The sequence below is a fragment of the Piliocolobus tephrosceles genome, chromosome 21, assembly GCF_002776525.5.
Source record: "Piliocolobus tephrosceles isolate RC106 chromosome 21, ASM277652v3, whole genome shotgun sequence".
Lineage (NCBI taxonomy): Eukaryota > Metazoa > Chordata > Mammalia > Primates > Cercopithecidae > Piliocolobus > Piliocolobus tephrosceles.
In genome coordinates, this window is record NC_045454.1 from 30,904,266 (window position 1) to 30,930,193 (window position 25,928).

The 25,928-nt window shown below is 49.6% G+C and overlaps 1 protein-coding gene and 1 long non-coding RNA gene across 5 annotated transcripts in view; one reads left to right on the forward strand and one right to left on the reverse strand.

Annotated features, from left to right (window-relative positions):
• Positions 1-4,733, reverse strand: part of LOC111524812 (zinc finger protein 98-like) — a 33,705-nt gene extending 28,972 nt beyond the window's left edge. For all 4 annotated transcript variants that reach the window (XM_026448181.1, XM_026448179.1, XM_026448180.1 and 1 more), the window contains exon 1: positions 4,548-4,733. Coding sequence is in view for 2 of the 4 variants with exons in the window: in XM_026448180.1 (XP_026303965.1) it covers positions 4,548-4,550 (3 nt within the window). In the remaining 2 variants the exon portion in view is untranslated. The remainder of the gene's footprint in view (positions 1-4,547) is intronic.
• A 2,064-nt stretch (positions 4,734-6,797) lies between these two features.
• LOC111524821 lies at positions 6,798-13,072 on the forward strand. The gene is made up of 3 exons (XR_002725881.1): positions 6,798-6,933; positions 10,322-10,529; positions 12,942-13,072. It is a non-coding gene; the product is annotated as an uncharacterized LOC111524821 (long non-coding RNA).
• The last annotated feature ends 12,856 nt before the right edge of the window (positions 13,073-25,928 follow it).

The following is a 25,928-nucleotide window of genomic DNA, read 5'->3' on the forward strand; positions in this document are numbered from 1 at the left end:
GGGTGACACAGCGAGACTCCATCTAAAAAAAAAAAAAAAAAAAAAAAAGCTGAAATTTTCTTCAGTGGTCAAAATAATTTTTTAATCAAACTTTTTAATCAAACTTCACTTAAAGTTTATCTCCTTCCCCACAGCCTCCTGAACATTCAGCTACACTCAACCTGTGTCAAAATACAGCCCCATTTTATGTCCTTCCTAAGGACATGATGACTTCAGAGTAAAACCTTAACCTAGAATCTAATTTTTTCACCCTCCATTTGCCATTTCCCTCCTACTTTCATTCTAATCTTGTTTGTTCCTTCCTATAAAAGAAAGCCCTTGTCTGCCTGAACTTGCAATTTTTAAAGATATTATAGTAGGTATTTCCTTCTGTTAAATACTCCTTTGGAATTTTTTATATTAATCTTACTTTGGTTTATTTTAAGTAGTCTAGAAACTGCTTCAAAACAATAACAACTTCATCTTCACAAAACTCCTGCCAGCTCTTTTCCTTCTGAACCTTAACTGCATCTACCTGTGGGTCCCCAGCTTTCCAGGGCTCTGTAGCTTCTCTCACTATAAAGGTTTCTTCTGTGGCTGGGGTGAGCAGGCTGGGACATCTGCAAGAGAGGCTCTTCAGAAAAAAACTAATTGGGCCATTAATAACCTTATTTTGCGGGCTCAGTATTAGCCTTAGCTTGAAGTCACTAGGCTCATGTTTTGATTTCCACTGTCAGTTACCAACTTGGTTTTCAAAACTACATGTGTGAAAAATTCAGCAACATTACTCAAACATCATGTTCATATAAGGGGATGAAATTATAAGGTGCTTACACTTTATACCTCAATAAGAAAAGCAGAAGTATCAATTCCTTTCAGATAATGCATGTCTTACTGTATTATTTCCATTAAAAATCATGTAGTAAACAATTAGTCATATGGGAACATTTCTAGGAGGTACCAAGTTTTATCTCATAAAATTTAGCATGAAACTCAGAAGTCAAGATAACTGGATACAGAACAGAGATATTCACTGTCACAAATTTACCCTGCAATAAAAGGAAGTGATACTTTATGAATCTACCTAACTCACCAATTATCTACCACATTTTCTTGTGGAAATGTTTTTTTTTTTTTTTTTTTGAGACAGAGTTTCGCTCTTTCACCCAGGCAGGAATGAAGTGGCACAATCTCGGCTCTCTGCAACCTCCGCCCCCTGGGTTCAAGTGATTCTCCTGCCTCAGTCTCCCCAGTAGCTGGTATTATAGATGCCCACCACCACACCCAGCTAATTTTTGTATTTTTAGTAGAGATGGGGTTTCACCACATTAGCCAGGCTGGTCTTGAACTGCCGACCTCAGGTGATCCACCAGCCTCAGCCTCCCAAAGTGCTAGGATTACAGGCATGAGCTACCGCGCCTGGCCAGAAATGTACTCATTTTCTACAGCCAAAATGCAGGAGAGATTTTCCCTATTGTTTTTCTTGGTAGCATTTCAAAAGCGAAGTCTTGGAATTCTGCTTGAAATCACTCAGTCATAAAAAATCCATCTGAAAAAATTCCTAAACTCACTTTGGGAAGGAAAAAGGTAAACAATTTTTAACAAGTGGAATACATAATTCATTTTTTTCTGAAATGCACAGCTTTTATGCCCTTTGTAAGTATTATAAGTATTTTCTTTTTTTTTTTTTGTTGAGACAGAGTCTTGCTCTGTCGCCCAGGCTGGAGTGCAGTGGCCGGATCTCAGCTCACTGCAAGCTCCGCCTCCCGGGTTTTACGCCATTCTCCTGCCTCAGCCTCCCAAGTAGCTGGGACTACAGGCGCCCACCACCTCGCCCGGCTAGTTTTTTGTATTTTTAGTAGAGACGGGGTTTCACCGTGATAGCCAGGATGGTCTTGATCTCCTGACCTCGTGATCCGCCCGTCTCGGCCTCCCAAAGTGCTGGGATTACAGGCTTGAGCCACCGCGCCCGGCCTTTTTATAAGTATTTTCTTACCTTTTAAACTCTATTAATAAAATGCAATTTACAGTTAAAAAACTAAAGTCAATAAAAGTGAACAAATCTTTTCCAGGTGACAAACCCAGGGAGTAGCAGTGCTGATTAGAAAACAGATGTGTAGGCTGGACACGGTGGCTCAGACTGTAATTCCAGCACTTTGGGAGACCGAGGCGGGTGGATCACAAGGTCAGGAGTTCAAGACCAGTCTGGCCAAAATGGTGAAACCCCTTCTCTACTAAAAATACAAAAAAAGAAAAAAATAGCCGGGTGTGGTGGTGCACATCTGTAGTCCCAGCTACTCAGGAGGCTGAGGCAGGAGAATCGCTTGAACATGGGAGGGGGAGGTTGCAGTGAGCCCAGATTGCACCATTGCACTCCAGCCTGGGTGACAGACTTCATCAAAAAAGAAAACAAAACAAAACAAAACAAAAGAGTAAAGAAAAGGAGATGTGTCTGACTCATGTGTGAATTCAGATCATCCAATCACTTGAGAGATTCTCCCACTCCATCCTGCTCACTTAAGTGCTCAGTGACCACTCTCTGAGGAGACACTGCACTATGCTCAAGTGAGTGCCCCAAGTGTGTTTTACCTTGCAAGTTTTTGTACCATCTCACTGAAGTCAGGTTTTTTCTTTCTTTTGGGATACTATTTTGTCTTTCACAAATCTTAGAGCATTTAGGAGGCAGAAATTATTTCTGTTTTCCCCTCAATACCAGCATGTGATTGGTGGACCAGCAATCTGTCTCCAAGAAATGGAAGCTGGGTTGGGTGAAGACAATTTTAATGTCTGAGGGGGTTAGCTTTTCAAAGGAAGAGTACACCAAGAGATTCATCTTTTCCCCAGGGTATCCTCTTGCCCCCTTGAGAGGCTACACTCCCTTCCTCAGGATGTCCTATGAAAGAAAATGACATAGGAGCTGGTATTTACTAGATACTGTAGCAGACACAGCCATAGCGGTTATCTTGGTTTCAGCGGTTATCTTGGTTTATTCACAGAGAGTACCACCAGGACCAAGAAAAAACGACAGGGTTGCTGAGGACGAATCACCCCATAACGTTTGGAAAATAAAAATATCTTGACACTAAAACTTTCTCATAAGATCTTTGTGCCTAGGAAAGGCAAAAGAAAGAGGCACAGAGATTTTTTACAATTCACTGTCAGGGGATATTCTTTGCTTTCTTCTCATGGGAAATATTTACAAACAGAAAACGTATCTTTTCCAATATGCCATCTAATGCTTTGTCAAAAGATGATTAATTAAAATACAGTATCAAAATGTACACTAAAGGACAAATAATAAATAATGTAAATTAGGGAGAGGAAGTTGGCATTTGAGATTTTCAGAAGGAACTGAAAATTGAGTATTTTACTGCCAGCCAGAGTTAAGCTGGAGAAATGGGGTGTGAGGGGTTGACTTGAGATCCTGCTTGGGACCCATGTGAAACATGTAAGGGAAAATCAGTCCCATGTGGCGGCAAATAGACTGAGGTGGCTCCGGTCCCTGGATTCCTAATTTTTAAAAATCTAACTCAAAGGCCGGGCGCGGTGGCTCAAGCCTGTAATCCCAGCACTTTGGGAGGCCGAGACGGGCGGATCACAAGGTCAGGAGATCGAGACCATCCTGGCTAACACGGTGAAACCCGGTCTCTACTAAAATACACAAAAAAAAAAACTAGCCGGGCGAGATGGCGGGCGCCTGTAGTCCCAGCTACTCGGGAGGCTGAGGCAGGAGAATGGCGTAAACCCGGGAGGCGGAGCTTGCAGTGAGCTGAGATCCCGCCACTGCACTCCAGCCTGGGCGACAGAGCAAGACTCCGTCTCAAAAAAAAAAAAAAAACTAACTCAAGTGCATTTTTTTTTTTTTTTTTTTTTTTTTTTTTTAGAAATTACTACATTCGGGGAAACAAAATTCAGGCTTAATCAACGATAAACTGCCAAGTAAGCTCTGATTACACAACCAGGAAATCTGCAGGCTCAAGGTGAAAATTAAGAAACTATGTAAATGTACCTAACGGATTATTGAATTTGGGTATTCTCATCATGCATCTTTCCTTCGAGATCTTTTCATGGACCACAAACTACAACCCATAGCTGAGTGCTCTACAATTTTTGAACCACTCCTTGCTTAAATTTTTAAGTATTTTCGCCATAACTCCCATACATTTTTAATAGGAGAAAAGAGTAACTAGGAACCCCATAAACCAAACCAAAGCTCTTTCCATTCATGAACCCGCACCCCGAGTCAGGATTGTCCCCTGACCACCCTCCCGTGGTCCCTGCACAATCTGGGAGAGACGCGGCACTGCGAGTGCAGAGCTGCCGAGAGAGGGCTCCAGGCCAGGGCACAGTCACTGCGCAGGGAAGAGACAGGACGCCTGGGCGCCCGGCTGCTAGCGCAGCCGCCAATCTGATGGCTGAAGGGGACTGAGGCCGGGCTGGGCAAGGAGAACTCGGGGCGCAGATTGTGAAGCCCACCGCGGGGAGGCCTGAGTCCCGCCACAGCCTCTTGCTACCAGTTCCAACCAGCCCCTTCCCCTCTCTCGGGATGTCGGACGCGGCACTCTCACCATTTCTAGGCTTCCGGGGGTCCTGGCGTCTTAGCTGTGGTTCTCCAATACCTGCAAGTCACAGGGCCACAGAGGCTGGGTCTCTAGGAGAACAGGACGCAGACAGCAGACACTAGACCAGGTACTCGGAGTGCAGCCGGAGACAAAGACCCCAAAGACCCCGCCACATCCGGGACACCGCCGTTTCCGCTCCACCTGAGTGCCTGATTGGACGGTTCCCAGGCCAGCCTCGCTGAATGGATAACGTTTAAGACCGCGCCCTCAGGCCCTGAGTACCAGAAGATGTAACCAAACGCTGGGCTGAATGAGGAAAGAGTGACAGCCAAAGGTGCAGCGTTTTCAGGCAGGGCTTCCTCCCTGAACTGAGCCAAGCCCGCCTCAGAGGGTGTTAGCTTTTAACGTTGTGTATAAGGTCTCATATGTTTGTAAATAATATACTACATGGCTGCTTACACATGAAAATAATAGAATAACTGTTATTTTTAAATTTAGGCTGTGTGTGTGTGTGTGTGTGAGAGACGGAGTCTCACTCTGTCGCCCAGGCTGGAGTGCGGTGGCGCAATCTCAGCTCGCTGCAACCTCCGTTCCCTGGGTTCAAGCGATTCTCCTGCCTCAGCTTCCCGAGTGATTCTCCTGCCTCAGCCTCCCGAGTAGCTGGGATTACAGACGCCTGTCACCTCGCCCGGCTAATTTTTTTTTTTTTTTTTTGTATTTTTAGTAGAAGTGGGGTTTGCCATCTTGGCCAGGCTGGTCTTGAACTCCTGGCCTCATGTGATCCACCTGCCTCAGCCTCCCAAAGTGCTGGAATTACAGGTGTGAACCACCGCGCCTGGCCAAAATATTTTTCTTTTATTGAGACAGTCTCACCCTGTCATGCAGGCTGGAGTGCAGAGGCGCCATCTCAGCTCTGCGACCTCTGCCTCCCAGGTTCAAAGGATTCTTCTGCCTCAGCCTCCCAAGTAGCTGGGATTACAGGTGCCCACAACCACACCCAGCTAATTTTTGAATTGTTAGTAGAGACGAAGTTTCACCATGTGGCCTGGCTGATCTGGAACACCTCACCTCAGGCGATGCACCCCCCTCGGCCTCCCAAAGTGCTGGGATTACAGGCGTAAGCCACCGTGCCAGGCGAGTTTCTTGTTTTTAAAATTTGGCTAATAGGAAATTTAAGATTCACATGTGGCTCACATTTTATTTAGAAGGATTGTGTCCTTTTAAAAATCTCAGGTTAGTTGGGCGCAGTGGCTCACGCCTGTAATCCCGGCACTTTGTGAGGCCGAAGCGGGCCCAGACTGGGCTTAAGCTTCCTCAGCTATGCCTTGCTTGGTTCCTGTAAGGCAGGACTCTAGACCCAACATGGCGGCGTTACCCGGGGTAGCAGGCCTTTTGTTAGACATTGGCAGACTTACATACTTGTACACACCCGCAGACTTACGTAGGTCAGAGGTTCAGGCTGGGCAACCACACTCCCCCATGACCTGCAGCTCACCTGCATTCCACAAGTTGGTAAACAGCAGTTTCCCTTAACCGTTTCCAAAGACCCCTTCCTCCTGACCCTTACTCAACTCCTGCCCTAATAGTTTCAAGACTCCCCAGGCCCTGTTTGCACAACCAGCTTCCCTACCTCTCAGGCTATAAGAAGCCCCTACCCTCCTCCCTCAGCCTGATCCTCCGCCACACCTTTGGACGGAGGAACCTCGCCCCGAGTCCTAATAAAGGCTATTCTCACTGCCATTTGCCTTGTGTCTTCCTTCCCGGTTGGGCTCCAGCCTCAGTATACCTTTACAGTTCCCAAGTCTGTTGCGAAGCCACAGTGAGAGAAAGTGGCAGGACTAACGCTGGTACAAATGCCAGAGGCGGATACTGCTGTGCCCTGTCTCCCTAGCCTGTGCAAAGGCTCCTCCTCAGCCTCAGCTCCCTGGCCCCAGCTGGCCTTCTCCTGTGGACCCCCGGGCTGTCACTGAGGTGCTCCTGCCGACCCAGATCCCTTGGGTGCTGTTAAATGAACCTCGGCAAGTGGAGAGTTTGCTGGAGGCGGGAAAGTAGACCGCAGATTCCACCGCAGCCAGCTTTGGGTTCCGCGCACACCCGTTGCGGCGGAGACTGGGCGTGGAGGCATCCGCCCTCAGGGTCTGGCGCGCTCGGGCCTTGGGCACAGCCACGCCCATGGCCACCGCCACGCCCAAGGCCACGTCCTGCCAGAGAGGGGGCGGATCGGCGTGCGCGGCTGGCAGTGGCGGAGGCGGGGCCCGTCCGGAGGCCTGGCGTCTCCGCTGGAGCGTGGGTCTGGGACTCCCGTCCTCCCCGGCACGACCTCAGGACTACCCCCAGGGACCCCAGCGGCCAGGCGGCTCTTGGCGTCTCGTCTCTCCTACCGCTGACCCCGGTAGGGGCCTAGCGTCTAGATGCGACCTTGGGGCAGCTCCCACCCTTCCGGGCCCACTGCCAAGGCCGCCGGCTCAGGGCACGCCCGGGGCAGTGGAGCTGGGGAGGGAGGCACAGGTCGCGTTTTAACTCTGCCTTGTCCCCCAGGGCGGCGCCTCCCACGCGGGCTGCAAACTTCAGCGTCGCTTAAGTTACAGATGTGCGGGACTCGTCAAGTAGGTGGGAGACAAGAAAGGCTGTGATGAAATAGGCGAGGACAGGGTGAGCAGGGTCTGGAATCCGAGAGCGCGAGGCGGTGGCCCCTGCACCTCCAGCACTGAAGTTCAGGCTGCGGCGGGGGACCCTAAAGGACCCGGTCCCCTGGCCCTGCGCACGGGGGCGGCAGCAGGAAGCCCGCGGGGACAGCGTTCCCTGACGTTCGCCTGCACCGACCTCTGAGAGGAGGGGACACCCAGGCTTGAGAGAGGGCGCAGCCCGGTTGGCGGCAGTTCCTGGGCGCCAGGTGTTCCCGAAGCCCTTCGGGAAGTGGGGCGTGACCCAGACTCTAGGGAAGATCCCTGACACTGTGAAGCTAGGTTTGGCTTCTGATTTTCCCCAAGGGGGTTGAGAGTGGGACGAGGGTGCTTCAGAGGCCCCGGGGGACTTTCCCTGAAGAAGGCAGTCGGGGCGTGGTGCTCGGCTTAGAGGCTATTTCCTGTGCCAGGGGACTGTTCCTTTCAGCTCCCGGCATCGGAGCACTCACCCCGGCCACACTGAAGGTCATGAGTTACTAACGTAAGCCTGGCATTTCAGGCGAGCTCCCAGCCTGTCTTCCTTTTCTTTTTTCTTATTCTTTTTGTTTTTTTGAGATGGAGTCTCACTTTGTGCCCCAGGCTGGAGGGCAGTGGCGCGATCTCGGCTCACTGCAGCCTCTGCCTTCTGGGGGTTCAAGCAATTCTCCTGCCTCAGCCTGCCCAGTAGCTGGGATTACAGGCGGGAGCCAGCACACCGGCTAATTTTTATATTTTTAGTAAAGACCGAGTTTCACCATGTTGGCCAGGCTGGTTTTGAACTCCTAACGTCTGGTAATCTGCCCGCCTTGGCCTCCCAAAGTGCTAGGATTCCAGGCCTGAGCCAGCGTGCCGGGCCCCTTTTCTCTTGAATATAGGGGAAATTCACATTACCCCTTCCGGTGCTGACTAAAGCCCTGGGGACTGCAGGTGCATTTTTTCCCCTTTCTGAACAGTTTGGAAGGTGAGAGGAAGAGAAAGGTAGATACTAAGTTCCCTTCAGGGGACAGGAAGTGCTCAGCTGAGATGGCAGATCAGAGTGAGGGCTTGTCATTCCCAAGGCAAATGGGGCCTAGATGCTAAGAGTTTTGCAGCTTTGGGCCCAGAGATGTCCAACAAAGATTAAATTCTTGAGTCTTTCTGGAAGCCAGTCACCAGAGAGGAGAGAGGAAGTGGAAATGTGGGCCTAGAGTCCGAGTGTCTGGGTTCCTGTTGCCTGCACTTTGGTCCATGTGGCTCTGTTTAATACCTGTGTGACCTTGGGCAAGTCTCTTAACCTCCAACCACTTGCACCCTTAGCCATACCTATCTTGTCAGATTGCTTTGAGGATGAATGAAGCAGCTGTGTTTCGACACTTAGTGCCTGGTGTATAGTAAGTGCTCAGTGGAAGATTTCTCATCATTATCATCGAAGACAACAGAAATGAAACTAACTGGAGACAAGATGAGTAGGACAGACAGAAAAGAGAGAGAGATACTGATGAGTAGGAGCACAGATGGCTGAGACCAGTGGGCAGCACCTCCGTGTCCTGACGCCAAAAGTTAAGAAATTTACTGTGCCTTCTTTTCCAGCCTGGTGACTCACGCCTGTAATCCCAGCACTTTGGGAGGCCGAGGCAGGCGGATCACCTGAGGTCAGGAGTTCGAGACCAGCTTGGCCAACATGGTGAAACCTGTCTCTACTAAAAATACAAAAATTAGCCGGGTGTGGTGGTGACTGCCTGTAGTCCCAGCTGCTCAGGAGGCTGAGGTAGGAGAATTGCTTGAACCAGGAAGGTGGAGGTTGCAGTGAGCCAAGATCGTGCCACTGCACTGCAGCCTGGGCAACTAGAGCAAACTAAAGCAAAACACCTTCCCAAAAAAAAAAAAAAAAAAAAAAAGAAAGAAATTTACTTTGCCTCTTTGTGAGCAAATACTGTGTGTTCATTGACTCCAAAAATAATTTTTTTTAATGTAAAATCAACACCTAGAAACCACGGGGAAAAGTAATTCCACAGAGCTAAGTTTTCTACAAAGCAGCAGCGGGGCCTTTTCAGCTTCAAAACCTTTTAAATGTTAAGTATTAGTTTTAAATAATTGGGGTGGTAATGTTCCCCCATGGGTCACATGCTTTCCTTCCTCTTTAAACAGTCTTCTCTGGGCTACAACTCCCCGCTCCCCAGGCAACTCAGGGCAAGGCCTCTTTGTCAGAGGGTTAGGCCTCTGGCCCCGTGCTGCCTGGAGACCTAGGCAGCCTGCCTGGAATAGCTCACACAATGGTTCTGTGTTGTGTTCCTGGGCCTGCTCTTGAACAGCTTCCCTTCCTCTATGGTAACTGTTACTTCTTCATATTGTGGGACTCCCCTTCTGGCAGCCTTTTCCTCTCACCGTTCACTGTTTCTTCTATGGGCTGGAAAGCTGGGATGAAGCTTGTTAATATGGGTGGTTCAAGTCTGGGAAGCTTAATGCTGGACTTTGTTCTAGCTGCTCAGGCCGTTTTGCTGTGGTTTTCCTGCTGGTTCTGGATGGGTGAGCTTGCTGGATAGCAAGGTCCCTGCGGGCCAGATGTACTCAGCAAAGGAGAGTTTCCTATGAAATTCTCTTACCTACGCACATTTTCCCCCAGGGGATTTTGTTCCTATGGTTTCCCTGTTTGTTCATAGGTGTTTGGACCCTGGTGTTCCTCTGTCCTCCCTCTGGCAGTAACCCCTGAGGTTTGGGGAGGCTAGGCTGGCAGTGTGGCTCTGCTGCGGGAAGGAAGTGGTATTGTGGAGGAAAGGCAGGCTGGCTGGCGTCTGGCATATCTTGGGGCAGAGTTGTCCAGGCCAGGAGTATGTCCCTGGCTGACTCACTTCTGTGCCCCTCTGTGACTCAGTTTCCCCAAGTGTGACCAGGGCTGCCAGCTGACAGGTAGAGCTGTTCTGAGATCTTCACCTACTGAGATTAAGAAATAAGAAGGTTTGTGGCTTCAGTCATCCTTTCTTCTAGGTCACTACGTGCTGACACCTCTGGCCCCTCCACCTCCTGGGTCAAAGCACCCAAGGCAGGGCTGAGGAGGTTGGGCCAGAACTGGTTGGTGGGCAGGTGGGCACATTGTCAGAGAAGGCTACCAGCCTCCTCTCCCTTCTTTCTCTGTTGCAGCTGCCTTGGGGTGCAGTGTAGGGGTCCAGAGCCATGTCGGACCTGTTACTGCTGGGCCTGACCCTGTTACTGATGCTGCTACTGCTGGTCTTTGCCGGGTACTCAGGGCTGTTGGCTGGGGTGGCAGTGACTGGGTGGCTTTTCACCAGAGCTGCAGCATCTCCCCCAGACTCTGCTCCATCGCTGTCCACTAGGAAAACCTCGCATGGTAAGGAGCTTCCATGGGGTTCTGCCCCAGTGGATGGACCTAGTGGGCCAGGGCTTCTTTAGGGAGGGTAGTTTTGGTTGCTAAGGAGAGGGTGGGAAAATCCTCAAGCTGGCCCTGCAGACCCCTCCCCTGTGAGCTTGAAGCACGTTCCAGATTTAGCCTGGACTTCTGCCCCAGGGATCCATTTGCGGGCTGTCTACTTGCCCGAGTCTGGTTCGCCTTGCCCACGGCTACTCAAGTATTTTCTTTTTTTTTTTGAGACGGAGTCTTGGTCTGTCGCCCAAACTGGAGTGCAGTGGCCGGATCTCAGCTCACTGCAAGCTCTGCCTCCCGGGTTCACGCCATTCTCCTGCCTCAGCCTCCCGAGTAGCTGGGACTACAGGCACCTGTCACCTCGCCCGGCTAGTTTTTTGTATTTTTTTAGTAGAGACGGGGTTTCAACGTGTTAGCCAGGATGGTCTCGATCTCCTGACCTCGTGATCCGCCCGTCTCAGTCTCCCAAAGTGCTGGGATTACAGGCTTGAGCCACCGCAACCGGCAAGTGTTTTCAAATATAGTGGATAATACCACTATGAGTCCCTAGCTTCTGCCAGACTTCGGTCTGCTGCTTCCTCTTCTTGTCTTCCCTCTTTGCATGTCCATTTGGGGCCAGTGCTGTCAGCCTAAGCCATTCAGATTCTGGCCACTTTTTGGGCTTATGTCATGCTGTTTCTGTGCTTTCCACCCCTCAGCTCTCCCGCTGTAGTTCTAGGCCCTTGAGGGCTAAGAGGGCAGGGTTGGGGGTCAGCAGAATGGCTGAAGAGGTAAGATTCCAAGCCCCATACCCAGGGAATATGGCATTTCCTTAGACCTCAGGCCGCCTAGTTGGGGGAGGGCCTGGGGGTCTAGTGGAACCAGGTGAGCGGCTCAGGATGTCCAGAATACTGGAGTCATAGATGAACCCAGGATCACTAGCACCCCATGGGCGTCTGGCTATTCTTACAACTTATGGTGAGTCAGAGCTTGCCAGTGTAGCCTCCTGCTATGCTGTGGGGTGGCGCTGCCACAATTGGATGGGCTGGCAGCTCTGCCAAGGGTTCTTCAGCCTCTAATACTGAGCCGTGCCAAACTAAGCATGAATCCCCAGCTCTGACAGTTTTTTTGCCTGGAAATCTCAAGTGGACAAGCCCTACGGCCTATCCAATGTCTGCTGACCAGGCTCATTGGGCACTCAGTTGAAACAGGGTGTGCTGGTTCCTCTATGTGCCGGGTTCTGCTCTACACCTACACTCTGGAGATGAATCAGAACTAGCCCTGCCCTCAGGAAGCCCTGTGAGGCTGGCAAGTCAACCCTACACAAGTGGTTCTCCAACACGGCACTGTGCTTGATGTCCACAGAACTTTGACCTGTGGGTTCAGGGATGCTGCCATGAGTCTGCTGGGGAGGCTCAGGGAAGGGGGGTAGCTGGACCTTGTCATGTAAGTAGAATTTTGCTCTGTTGGGAAGGGTCACTTAGTGAAGAAAACTGCAAGAGCAAGAGCCTGGAGACATGGGGTGACTGGAGAGGTATGGGTAGTGGACATGTGGGTGGAGAAGGTGGAAGGGGTCGCCCAGCCAGGTGGGAGGAAGGCACAGTAGGTTGGGAGGAAGGGGGTGGCACAATTGCCACCTTTGCTTTAGGAAGTTAGCTGAAGGCAGGGGGTGAGGGAGGGAGATGAGGCAGGAGGCCGTAGAAGAGATTGGGCTGGGCCCAGGCAAGAGGTGACATGGGTTGGTTGAGGGATGAGTAGATGTTGTCTGAGGTTTTGCTGCCCCATGGCCAGGAGGTGGCACTAACACGTCGGGAGCACCAGGGCCTGGGTGGATGGGACAGACAGTGGGCTCTGGGGAGCTCCTAGATCAGATATGTGACCCTCGCCCCTGCAAAGGCTCTGGTGTGTAATCCCCTGCTTCTCTGCTTTCCACTGGTTCCTGCCCCTCCTTCCACACCTGGCCCAGTGGCAGGGAGGAGAGTCCTAGCAGCTGCCTCTGTCTTCATCAGCGTATCTGCCTGCTCTGGAATCAATACATTGCCCCTTGGGTGGTGCCGATTCCAGGACGGGAAAGGGCTAAGACAGCAGGGTACCCCGGGGTCAGTGCTGGAGGCTGGTCTAGGGAAGAGTGAGATGGAAGAATGCTGGCATGGGATATTCTGGCCTGGCCACTGCCTCCAGGCAGCCCATCATGCAGCTTTCCCAGAGATGTGGTGGACCCCATGGGGTGAGCCCTGGATGTCCAGGGTTGGCTGGGCATAGTCTGACTTGGGTGCTGGTCTGGGGGAGTGTGGCCTGAGGCTGACAGTCCCGAATTCTGATTCTGTCCCATCACTGTCCTGCTGTGTGATCTTAGGCATATGACATAATCTTTCTGAGCCTTTATTTCCTTGTCTGCAGAGTCATGATAAAATACCTGCTTCGGACGGGCACGGTGGCTCACACTTGTAATCCCATCACTTTGGGAGGCCAAGGCAGGCAGATCACCTGAGATCAGGAGTTTGAGACCAGCCTGGCCAACATGATGAAACCTCATCTCTACTAAAAACACAGAAATTAGCTGAGTGTGGTGGCACATGACTGTAATCCCAGCTACTCGGGAGGCTGAGGCAGGAGAATCGCTTGAACCTGGGAGGCAGAGGTTGCAGTGAGCTGAGATTGTACCACTGCACTCCAGCCTGGACGACAAGAATGAAACTCCATCTCAAAAAAACAAAAAACTAAACAAAACAAACAAAATAAAAACCTGCTTCATAGATAGGCTGAGAAGGTTGAGTGATACAGGCGAGGCATTCACCCCAGCACTTAGCCCTCGACAGATGCTTAATGACAACAAAGACGGGTGGGAAACCACTTGTGCTAACATGTGTCAAGAAGTCAGGCTGAGCAGATCTAGACACTTGGCCTGGCTGTGGACATTTGGCTGGTACAGAGGATGAGTGAGTAGGTCAAGGTGGCCCTTCTGATCCTGCTCCTGTCAGTCCTGGGTCAGTCCAGAAGACACCTGTGTCCTTATTCACAGCCAGGTCATGCTCTGGCACCTGGGATGGCTCAGGGACACTTGGGTCCCCATCTACTCTGGGAGCTGGTCAGTGCATTCTCTGCCTGGCAGAGATTGTAACAGGTGCGGGGAACCATAGACCCCCGGCTTCAGGTGCTCGTGGCTATCACAGACTGTCTGGTCCGGAAGGACCTGCGGCCTCCTGGTCCACACTCCATGTGATGGAGGGGGAGGCAGGTTCATATAGTAGGAGTAAGACTGATCTCGTCCTATTTTGTTTTCATTTAACACATATTTGAGCATCTGATCTGTGCCAGGCTCTGTGCTGGGCACTGGGGTACCATGGGGACCAGGACCTCCCCGTGTGTGGGTGTGGGTGTTGGAAGCCTAGAGGAAAGGCCCATCCTGGTCCTGGAGTGAGCTGAGAACCCAAGCTTTTCACCCCCTAGGCTGACTCTGCCAGCAGTGTGCAGCCTGGGGCAGGCTCTGGTTCTCACAGAAAGAGGATAGAGGCTGACCCCCTGAGTGTCCCACCCCCACTGCTCCTTTCCCAGCTCCTTTCCCAGAGCAACAGGAGTTGAGTCTGCTTCTCTGTGAGTATGGGGGGCAGTGAGGCTGTGTCAGGCTGTGTGAGTGGGGTGACGACTGACCAGGTGAGAGAAGCCACCTGGCTTTAAATGCTGCCTGCCACCATGAGGTATGACAGACGGCTCCGTAGCCATGCCTCTTCCTATCCTCAGCTGGGCAGCAGGGAGGCTGGTCCCACCTAGGCTGAGTGTGGACCCAGGAAGTAGCAGAAGAGAGGGTACCAGCAAGGTTGCTGTGGACCAGGTCATGTTAGATGCTGCTGGAGCTGATAGCGCTGTATCCCGGAGTCCTGTATGGAAAGGGGCTGCAGGTGTCGGTGAGTGGTTTCTGTGAGGCAGGAGGAAGGATTCCATTCTTCATCCCTGAAGGCCTTGGCATGGTTGGGGACGGGAAGGTGGGGAAGGAGTCTGTTGGGAAATGGACAGACTCTGGCAGGGGCTCACAGGTGCCATCACCCACCTCAGACCCCAGCATTCATGAAGTGTGGGCCATTTCCTCTTCAATGTATGCAAGAAAGTGGGGTGAGTTCAGAGATGAGGGTCAGGTGTAGGTGGATATCAGTGACAGATCTGCCCCTACACACACTGGTCCATACGACCCTAGCATGGCTGGGGAGGGGCCCTGGCTTATAAAACATCTCTGCCCTCAGCCCTGCTTCTGAGGTGGGCACTGGGGGTTTGGAAAGAGACTTCGGGCTCCCTTTTTGGAGCCGGTCCTTCTGAGAGCCTTCAGTGTTGGAGGGAAGGAAGGAGCTGGGAGGACCCCGAGTGCCTCGCTTGATCCTGGCCAGCCCTGGCTTGTGGACAGGCCCTAGTGGCTGGACTGCTGTCACTGTGCCTGAGGGTCCATCCTGTCTGCCAGCCTGGCCCTCCACCTCCTGCACCACCCTGTGCCACCACCACCTCTGCTGCTGTATTTGGGGCTGAAGCAACCTGCCTGCGTGCTTCTGCGGGGAGTCTGGGTGAGGCGAGAGGGGTGTGGCAGCCAGCCCAATTTACCTGGCCCACGTGGCCTGTATCTGCTGCTCACACCCATCACCTAGGAGCGGGTGTTTTCTCCAGGCGTGGAGTGGGCAGGGAACTGGCGGCAGTTTGTTCTGCCTTTAGTGAGCTAGACTGCCACTGAAGCTCCCTTTCCCTTAGTCTAATGAGAAGCAAAGCCCAGTCCCACCAGGTGTGCAGGGGCTGAGGCTGGTGAGAGTTCCGACGCAGGCCTGTGTCACACCCCCTCTTCCCTCGGTGTGTGTGGAGATGGGGTTCCCTGCACTTCCTGGAGGCACTTAGCTCAGATGGAACCTGAGAAGGGACAAGGGAGTAGGATTTCCCAGGACTGACCTCCTCAACAAAGGCAATGGGAATGTGGGTTGGGATGTTTCCTGAGGGCCCAGGCCACCCCCATCCCAGGGATTCCATGAGTATTTTCTGCCAGGCAAAGTCCAGGCATCTGCTGCCCAGCAAGTTAAATGTATGGGGTGGGTCTGGAAGCACGAGTTCCTCTCTGCTCACTAGAGCTGGCCTTGAGGTGAGGAGGGGTGAGGTGTGAGAGGAAGGGGCTTTGGGTTTGCCCTTCTGGGTTTGAATCAAGGTTCCACTGCTAACCAGCGTGTGACTTTTGGGGAGTCACTTGGCCTTTCTGAGTCTGTGTCCTCATCTGTCACATGAGGATAAAAGAATCCCTACCTCAGGGTGTTTGTTTTATGGGGACTCAATGATAAGGAGATAGCCCAAAACCCAGCCCTTAACAGGTGGGTATCACTTGACATCCAGTCCTGCCTGGGGACCTTGTGCCGCTGGGACTTTGTACTTTTAGGGACACTCCCTGCCTCTGGCCTAGTCCCAGTCTCCTGCGGGTTGTCTGGGCCGTGTGAGGAGGCACAGTGCAGGGTACACATTATGCAGCCCACTCTCACCAGGGCCCGTGCTTTGGACTCCTGGATGCCTCTGGGTTGCATGGCACAGCTCTGAAGCTGGTCTGCTTGGTTCGAATCCTCACTTCAGCACTACCTTGCTGTGTGGCCTTGGCTGAGTGGCTTGGTCATGTGGGCCTTAGGAAGAGGGTTGATAGAAGTACCTACCACCAACGACTGGATTTAATAAGCTTATGCTTGAAAGGCAGAGGCTGGGGAAAGTGGTGATCTCAGCTGTTGTTAGGATTCTGTTGAGGATGTATTTTTGTGTTTTTAATAGAGACAGGGTTTCGTCATGTTCTCCAGGATGGTCTTGAACTCCTGACCTCAAGTGGCCCACCAACCTTGGCCTTAAACTCTAGATTTTATTCAGAGATGGCAAGTCTAATCCCAGCAGGGCTAGGATTAATTAGCATTCACTTATTGACACTTATCAAACCTCTGGCAGAAGTGGCTTGCTAAACTTAGAAAACTCAGAAAGGAAAAATACGGGTATACAAAGATGGGTGAGTTTTGCCTATAAAGAAAAAATAATTATGATCCATTAAACAAATCAAAAGGCAAAAGTATTATTTTCCTCCTTTTAAACCAAAGCTTTTCTTTTCAAAGATTTTGTTAATCAGTTTTTTCTGCTCACAAAAATCACACAGACTCACTGTAAAAGATTAGAGCATGGCTAAAATTTGTGACTTGGACAAGAAAATATTCCTGTGGTGAATATGCCTTTGGGATTTTTCATTCATAAATATTATTTTTTCTCTAAAATACCATACATTATTTTCTGAAACTCCCTTTTTTTCCCACAGTACACTGTGGAGGGACATGTGAATCCCTTTTTTGTTTCATTTTTAAAAACAGGGTCTTGCTCTGTCTTCCAGGCTGGGGTGCAATAACTCAATTATGGCTCACTGCAGCCTTGACTACCCAGGCTCAAGCAATCCTCCCATCTCAGCCACCCAAGTATCTGGGACTACAGGCATGAGCCACCATGCCCACCTAACTTTTATTTTTTGTAGAGATGGGGTCTTCCTATGTTGCCCAGGCTGGTCTCTAACTTGTTTAAAATTTATTTTAGAGACAGGGTCTCTTACTCTGTTGCAGAGGCTGGAGTGCAGTGGTTTAACTGAACTCCTCGGTTCAAGCAATCCTCCTGCTTCAGCCTCCTGAGTAGCTAGGACTGCAGGTGCACACTGCCATGCCTGGCTAATTTTTTTAAAGTTTTTGTAGAGACGGGGTTTTTCTGTGTTCCCCAGGTTAGTCTCAAACCTCTGGCCTCAAGCAATCCTCCCGCTTCAGCCTCCCAAATTGTTGGGATTACAGGTGTGATCCACAGTGCCTAGCCTAAATAAACATTTTTAATGGGTGCATAATATCCTATTTGATAGATTTATTTAAGTTTACTTATCAATTATCCTGTTAGTGGACATTTTGATAACTTCTGATTTTTCAATATCTTAAATAACCTAACAATGAATATCTTTGTGGATAAAGAGTTTTGTTTCTCTTTCTCTAGGATTACTTCCTTAGGATAGATTCCTAGAAGATTGATTACTAGATATAAACATTTAAAAACCATGCAACACTTTGATTTGCCTTCCAAAAGGAAAGCAGTAATTATGATAAAATTTGAAAACAACCCAAATGCCTGTCAAGAAGGGACTGATGGAGGCTGAGCAGCAAGATTGCTTGAAGCCTGGAGTTTCAGAGCAGCCTGGGCAACATAGTAAGATCTCGTCTCAACAAAAAAATGAGCAGGGTGTGGTGGTGCACGCTTGTAGTCCCAGCTCCTTGGGAGGCTGAGGCGGGAGGATTGCTTGAGCCCAGTTTGAGGATTGCAGTGAGCTACGATCATGCCACAGCACTCCACTCTGGGTGACAAGCAAAACCCTGTCTCTAGAAAAGAAAGAAACAATGGGAGATGTACTACAAATACATCAGTAAAGATGTTCACCATAGCACTGTTTGTGAAGGCAAAAAAATAAAAAATAAAAATAAAAAGCAAAAAGTTGAAACCTAAATGTCCATCAATAGGACATGGAACATGTGAATCATGCCACAATTCTACAGTGAAATACAACTCAGCAATTAATGGGCATGAGACCAGCTGGTGTGGTAGCTCACGCCTATAATTCTAGCACTTTGGGAGGCTGAGGTGGGCAGATCATTTAAGGTCAGGGGTTCGAGACCAACCTGGCCAACATGGTGAAACCCTGTCTTTACTAAAAAAAATCCAAAAATTAGCCGGGCATGGTGGCATGTGCCTGTAGTCCTAGCTACTCGGGAGGATGAGGAAGAAGAATTGCTTGAACATAAAGTTCAAGTTCATGAGACCAATCTTTACACAGCTTGAACCCGGGAGGCAGAGGTTGCAGTGAGCCAAGATCATGCCACTGCACTCCAGCCTGGGCAACTGAGTGGGACTCTGTATCAAAAAAAAAAAAAAAAAAAAAAAAAAAAAAGTGGGGGCATGAGACCAATCTTTTTTTTTTTTTTTGAGGCGGAGTCTTGCTCTGTCGCCCGGACTGGAATGCAGTGGCCGGATCTCAGCTCACTGCAAGCTCCGCCTCCCGGGTTTAAGCCATTCTCCTGCCTCAGCCTCCCGAGTAGCTGAGACTACAGGCACCCGCCACCTCGCCCAGCTAGTTTTTGTATTTTTAGTAGAGATGGGGTTTCACCGTGTTAGCCAGGATGGTCTCGATCTCCTGACCTCGTGATCTGCCCGTCTCGGCCTCCCAAAGTGCTGGGATTACAGGCTTGAGCCACCGCGCCCGGCCCGAGACCAATCTTTATGTAGCAACATACAAAGATTCCACAACACACTTCTCAGTACAAAAGGATGGAGATGATTGATGCTTACCTGAAACTTGAAGCTAAGGAGGATGTGCCTCCACCCCCCAGCATAGCGAACTCCCTCAGATACAGGTGAGGCTGAGCTCTGCCCGGCAGCTCTGATGCAGCCTCTGCTGGAGAAGCTCCTACAGTCTGCTGATTCTTTTGCACTCCCCTGGGAAGAACTGCTTTAGAAAACCTGGTTAAAAATCCTCAAAATTCCCCAAAGCAGACAAATAGGAAAAAGGCATCTAAAAAGTCACAGACATTTGGGAGGCCGAGGCAGGTGGATCACAAGGTCAGGAGATTGAGAACATCCTGGCCAACATGGTGAAACCCTGTTTCTACTAAAAGACAAAAATAGCTGGGCATGGTGGCACATGCCTGTAGTCCCAGCTACTATTGCTTCAAAAGCGAGGTCAGGTGTGAAGGGGCACATCCTGCACCTGGGGAGGATGTGGGGACAGGAGGAGGAGCAGCCATGGGTGAGGAAAAGAAGGGGGCTGGCATCCAAGCAGGGATAGGAATCCAGGGGTGGAGAGGATGGCACAGGCATGGGAGAGGAGAGAGAGAGATGCCGACACAGAGAGAACAGAAGACGATGTGAGTGTGGGACCAGCCCTCTCTACTGCCACTGGGGGTTGGCACCTCCCAGGTGCTGCCAAGTATTTGCTGAGCTCCATGGGTAGGCCAGGGTTATGAGGGATCAAGCCCCTGCTCCATACAAGACCCCAACTGAATTCAGATCCTCCCTCACTCCTCGGCCACACTGAGCCTGCCTGCTCTCCCCCAGTACCATCTTTGTCCAAGCCTTGGATTCTCCTAAGGAGTTGACCCCAACAAGGACAAGGCCAGGACCTCGCCCACCATCCTGTTCAATTCTAAGTTTCCCAGTGCCCCGGAGTTTGCTTCATCCTGACTCCAAAGCTCAGCACCATTCCCTGTCTCTAGGGTTGCTGCATCCAGCTGCCCATGCTCTGTATTGCACAACTCCTGGGGGCTCCATTCATATAAACCATGGTGCAGAGGCCACCTCCTGGGATTGCAGCACAGCAGCCTGACCTCCACTTTCCAGCTCCCTGTTGTAATCTCACCCCTCCCTTTCTCCTTATGGGGCATTCCTTGCCTCACCTCCACAGGGGTTTAGTGGAACCAAAAGACAGAAAGAGAAAAGAGGAAAGAAAGAGTGGAGGTGGTAGTAGAGAGGGGCCTGGGAGCAGTCGGGAGAGGAAAGGAAGGGAAGCTCCAGGGTGAAACTAGGAGCAATGGACTTCAAATCTAGAGCCCTGGCTTCAAGCAACAGCTCTGCCACCTCCTGGCTACTGTGACCTTGGGCAAGCCACTTGATCTCCTGAGCTTCAATGTTCATGCTGTGAGATGGGCACCGTCCTCCCTCTCCTGCCTCCCTGCATGGTTCTGTGACGCTTGAATGTTGTAGCAGATGGAAGGAGGAATCTGTCCCTGCAAGGCCAGAGGTGGATGAGGAGGAAAAGGCCCTGAGTGAGGGTCCTGGGTGAGGGTAGGGTGAGGATGGGGAGAATGAAGGACAGTGACGAGCCAAGGTTCCTGCTAGTCCTGGGTCCTCTGCACCCCTCTGGCCAGCCAGGCCCACCCAACAATGCCCAAGAAGGCCCTGCACTTCGCCTGTCTCAAAGGCCAAGGTTTCCCCAAGACCTCTCCCTAGAGCTCCCAAAGATGACACCTCTGAAGGCTGGGAGGGTGCTCAGATCCTGTGAATGTCATTTGCCCACTTTTTGATGGCATTGCTTTTTTTCTTGCTGATTTGAGTTCCTTGCAGATTTTGGATATTAGTCCTTTAATGGATGCATGGTTTGCAAACATTTTCTCCCATCCTGTGAGTTGTCTTTACTCTGATGATTGTCTCCTTTGCTGTGTGAATGCTTTTTAGTTTAATTAGGTCCCATTTATTTAGTTTTGTTCTTGTTGCATTTCCTTTTGGGTTCTTAGGAACACAGAGATGTGCAAAATGTGCTCCTGCCTCAGGAAGTTCCCAGCCAGATGGGCTATGCTTGCACCAGGCAGACAGAGGCCATGCCAGGTGGCAAGGCTCATGAGGACAGAGGTGAGCAGAGGGGAAGGACCACCATGTCTGCCAACATTTTTTAGTACAATGTGCCGGTCATAGTGCTAAGTTCTGCCCCCACACTGTATCTTATTTCAGTGGAAACATCTGCGCTTTGTGCTCTGCTGTAGAACATTGACCTTTCAGGTTAAAAACAAGTCACCCCTAAGCTAGGTGATGACTTGTGATGGGTGTGGACAACTGTCCTTGGCCTCCCAAACCCAGGGGGCCATGGGTGCCTCCCGCACTGTGGTTTATCTTGTATTTGTCAGCCTTAGTGGGAGAGGGTCCTGCTCATCAGAACTTTGTTTTTCTCTCTGACCCATTCCATTCTATGGACCTTCTTGGAAACGTCCTTTTGGTTTTCATGCTGCAGAGCAGGGGAAACTACCCAGTGGTAACCTGGTAGCATGGCACTACCCTACAAACAGACTTGAACTCTGTCTGGTCCTGCAAGATGGTACTCAGAGCAGAGCAAGAGGGAGCTCAGAGCTGATGGAGCTCTGAGCAAATGCAGTTTACAGCAGATGGAACTCTAAGACAGATGGAACTCTGAGCAAGATGGAACTCAGAACAAGAGGGAGATCGGAGCAGATGGAACTCAGAGTAGCTGGATCAGAGCAAGATGAAGCTCTTGGCAGATGGCACTCCAGCAAGATGGAGCTTTGGGCAAGATGGAGCTGCTAGCAAGATGGAGCTCAGAGCAGATGGAACTCTCAGGAAGATGGAGTTCTGAACAGATGGAGCTTCAACCAAGTTGGATCTCTGAGCAGATGCAGCTCTGAGCAAGATGGAACTCCCAGCAAGTCAGAGCTCTAAGCAGATGGAGTTCTGTGCAAGATGAGTAGATGGGCCAGGCGCGGTGGCTCAAGCCTGTAATCCCAGCACTTTGGGGGGCCGAGACGGGCGGATCACGAGGTCAGGAGATCAAAACCATCCTGGCTAACACGGTGAAACTCCGTCTCTACTAAAAAATATGAAAAACTAGCTGGGCGAGGTGGCGGGTGCCTGTAGTCCCAGCTACTCGGGAGGCTGAGGCAGGAGAATGGCGTGAACCCGGGAGGTGGAGCTTGCAGTGAGCCGAGATGGCGCCACTGCACTCCAGCCTGGGCGACAGAGTGGGACTCCGTCTCAAAAAAAAAAAAAAAGATGAGTAGATGGAGTTTTGAGCAAGATGCAGCTCAGAGAAGGAGCTCTGAATTTTTAGCAAGATGGTGCTCTCAGCAGATGGAACTCAAACAGATGGAGATTGGAGCAGATGGAGCTCTGAGCAAAGCCAAGTTTCAAGCAAGATGGAGCTAGGAGTAAAAGGATTTTGGAGCAAGATGGAGCTCCAGACAGATGGAGCTCCAACCTAGAGGGCGCTCAGAGCAGATGGAACTCCAAGCCAGATGGAGCTCAGAGCAAGATAACGCTCCAAAGAAGATGGAGCTCAAAACAAAGATGGAGCTTGGAGCAGATGGAGCTCCGAGTAGGATGGAATTCTGAGCCTGATGGAGCTCCAATCAAAATGGAGTTGAGAGCAGATGGAGCTCAGAGCAAATGGAGATCGGAGCAAGGTGGAGCTCAGATCAAGATACAGCTCAGAGCAGATGGAGCTATGAGCCAAATGGAGCTCCCAGCCAGATAGAGTTCAAAGCAGATGCAGCTTGGAGCAAGAGAAAGCTGAGAGCAAGATGGAGCTCAGGAATGATGGAGCTCGGAGCTCAAGATGGAGCTCAGGGCAGAAAAACTTAAATAATAGCAGTATGGGTCAAATAAGTGGGTTCCAAGCTTGACACCAGAAGACAGATGTCATTCTGCAATAGTGAGAGTGGATTGTCCTGTTGGCCAAACTGGATGGTTGGGTTGTGTTATGGTCACAGGGTTTGGACATGTGCAGGTGGCTAGTTAGCTTTTCCTTGCATGTCAATTGCATAACAGAAGTGCTTTGTTCATTGTAAAGTATAGGATCTGTTTCTTGCTACAATACTTTTAATGCAGTTGCCTATTGTGTAACATTTTAAGATTATAGAACAAAATACCGTCAATTGAACAATGTTTTTCTCTCCATAGTAACTTAAGCATTGCCCTTATCACTTACATGAAACCTCACTGTTTGAAAATTTGAAATATGTTGGTCTAAGTCATCAAAATCTTTCTGTCATATTATACTGTTTGACAACTAAATATGCTTTCCAGAAATGAGACCCAGCTGAATAGAGCTATAGTAACAACACTTCTGACCACATATATTTTTGGCTAGAGAGCTATCAAGAAACATTACCCAAATCAGCTGTGCTTTCAGCTTGAAAAATGAAGAGGAAAGGCCCTAGGCAGATGGTGGCAGTGGTGAGCTGGCACACACTTGTCACCAGAGTGTGACATCTGTGACTGGAGTTATCTCCCCAACCAGGAGTGTGGTAAAATATTCCTTCCTAAATTAGCCATATACATATCAAAAACCTCAAAATGTATACTTTGAGATATGTGTCATTTTTCCATGCTAAAACATGATTAAAACAAGATAATTTTGTGAAAACCCCTGGGCAGGGTGGTGGGATTTGCTAGGTTGGGAGACTATTTTGTTACTAAATTACTGGTAAGCAGCTCCAGGGAAGGGGAAACTCCTCCAGAACCACTCAATGTAGACCAAAAACCTTTCGATGGGTTAAATAGGGTCATTTAAAGGAGAAACCAAAGTAGTTTCTCTTTTAAATGACCCTATTTAACCCATCGAAAGGTTTTCTGGACTCTGTGATCTCTAGAAAAAAGAAGTAAGCAATGGTTGGTGAGAGACAATTTAGACTAGGAGTTGAGGGTAGGCTTTGGAGACCGACTGCTGAGGTTTAAATCCTGGTTTTAGCACTTGCTAGCTGTGTGAACTTGAATGAGCTACTGACCTCTAATCCTCAGTTTCACTGTCTGAAGAATGAGTATAATAATTGTACCTACCTTGTACATAAGATAACTTAGTATATGAGATAACTAACTTCAAGTGACGTCATGTCAGCAAAGTATCTGGCATAGTACCTGTCATGTCAATGTTCACTTTAACAGATATCATCAAATTTTCTGGACTCATGAGCAATCAACATTGATTAGTGAGCAATAATAAGCCACAGGCATGCCAGCTCTGTTTGTAGCCAGAGTTTTTGAGTTTTCTCACTTGGCTCTCACCAATGCTGTGCTCTGATTTGAGGTCTTACAGGCTTCCTTCTGGCTGGTGGGTGGCGGGTGGCCTCGGCTTTTCTTTTCTAATTTGATTACTGTGTTCTAAGAATTCGTTTGTACATATGCTCAGTCTAGCTTTTCACATTCTGACCACTCGAGATATAAGAATGCCCAGGCCAGTCAACCCGCAGGAGACAGAAATCCTGTTGCTACTACATGAGCTGTCATGGAATGACTGAGAACAGAACAAGAAAGAGTGAAGAAATGATGTGATCTAACCTCCAACCTGATATTTAAGTTAATAAGAGAAATGCTTTGGCTGGGCGAGGTGGCTCATGCCTGTAATCCCAGCACTTTGGGAGGTGAGGAAGGCAAATCACCAGATCAGGGGTTTGAGAGCAACCTGGCCAATATGGTAAAACCCCGTCTCTACTAAAAATACAAAAATTTGCCAGGTGTGGTGGCACACACCTGTAGTCCCAGCTACTCAGGAGGCTTAGGCAGAAGAATTGCTTGAACCCAGGAGGCGGAGGTTGCCATGAGCCGAGATCGTGCCACTTAGTGCACTCCAGCCTGGGTGACAGAGCGAGACTCTGTCTCAAACAAACAAACAAAAACAAAACAAAACAAGCAAAAATGACTAATGCTTCCACAAATGCTAGTATCAAGGTGAAAATCTGACTTGCATTTAATTCTCATTGATCCTTGTCAGGTAGGTATCACCACGTCATTCCCATGGTGACCCACCTGGCTGCACCTTCCTGCCAGTCCTGTTGGATCTGGGCTGGGACAGGAGCCTCTGCAGTAGCATAGCAGGCATGTGCTTGGCAGTACTAGTAGCAAGTATGTATAGGAGGTCCTTGTTTTCCAAGGATGATTGATCCCAGGCATAGGCCACATATAGTACTTTAATTTAGAGTGGGGACTAATGTTTCATAGTAAAAACAGAAATGTTCTGGCTGGAATTTTATTCACAAAAGGGAACAAGACACTCAGTTTTTAGTGTTTTTAGCTAACCAAGTTTGTTGTTAATTGGAGGGGTGCTAATCTGTAAAACAAACCAAGGAGGAATTAGTGTTTGAGATTTGTTTTGTTTTGTTTTGTTTTGAGATGGAGTGTCACTCTGTCGCCAAGGCTGGAGTGCAGTGGCGTGATCTCGGCTCACTGCAAGCTCCGCCTCCCGGGTTCATGCCATTCTCCTGCCTCAGCCTCCCAAGTAGCTGGGACTACAGGCGCCCACCACCACGCCCAGCTAATTTTTGTATTTTCGGTAGAGACGGGGTTTCACCATGTTAGCCAGGATGGTCTCGATCTCCTGACCTTGTGATCCACCTGCCTCGGCTTCCCAAAGTGATGGGATTACAGGCGTGAGCCACCAAGCCCGGCCCAGTGTTTGAGATTTTTATACACAGTTATGTCACTTCTATCAAATGTGACTTCTGAGGCCTGATTTGCAGAAGCATTTTAAGATTTCCTCAGTTTTGTCAAGAATTTCTCATCCTTTGACATTCAAAATGTCATTTTAAAAACAATTTTTTAAAATAAATGTTTACAATAATCATTCTGAAACAATAATCAACTTATAGAAAGGTTGCAGGCACAGTACAAAGAACTTTTTTCTTGACCCATTTGAGGGTCAATTGCCAACCTGTTGTCCCGTCACCCCTAACGCTTTGGTGTACATTTCTTACAAACAGGACATTCTCCTGCATAGCCACAATGCAACCACTAAATCAGGGGATTGATGTTGTGTTCCTGCCATGCAATCCTCAGGTCCCATATAAGTTTCACCAGTAGTCTCAATATTGTCCCTTCTAGCAAAATAAC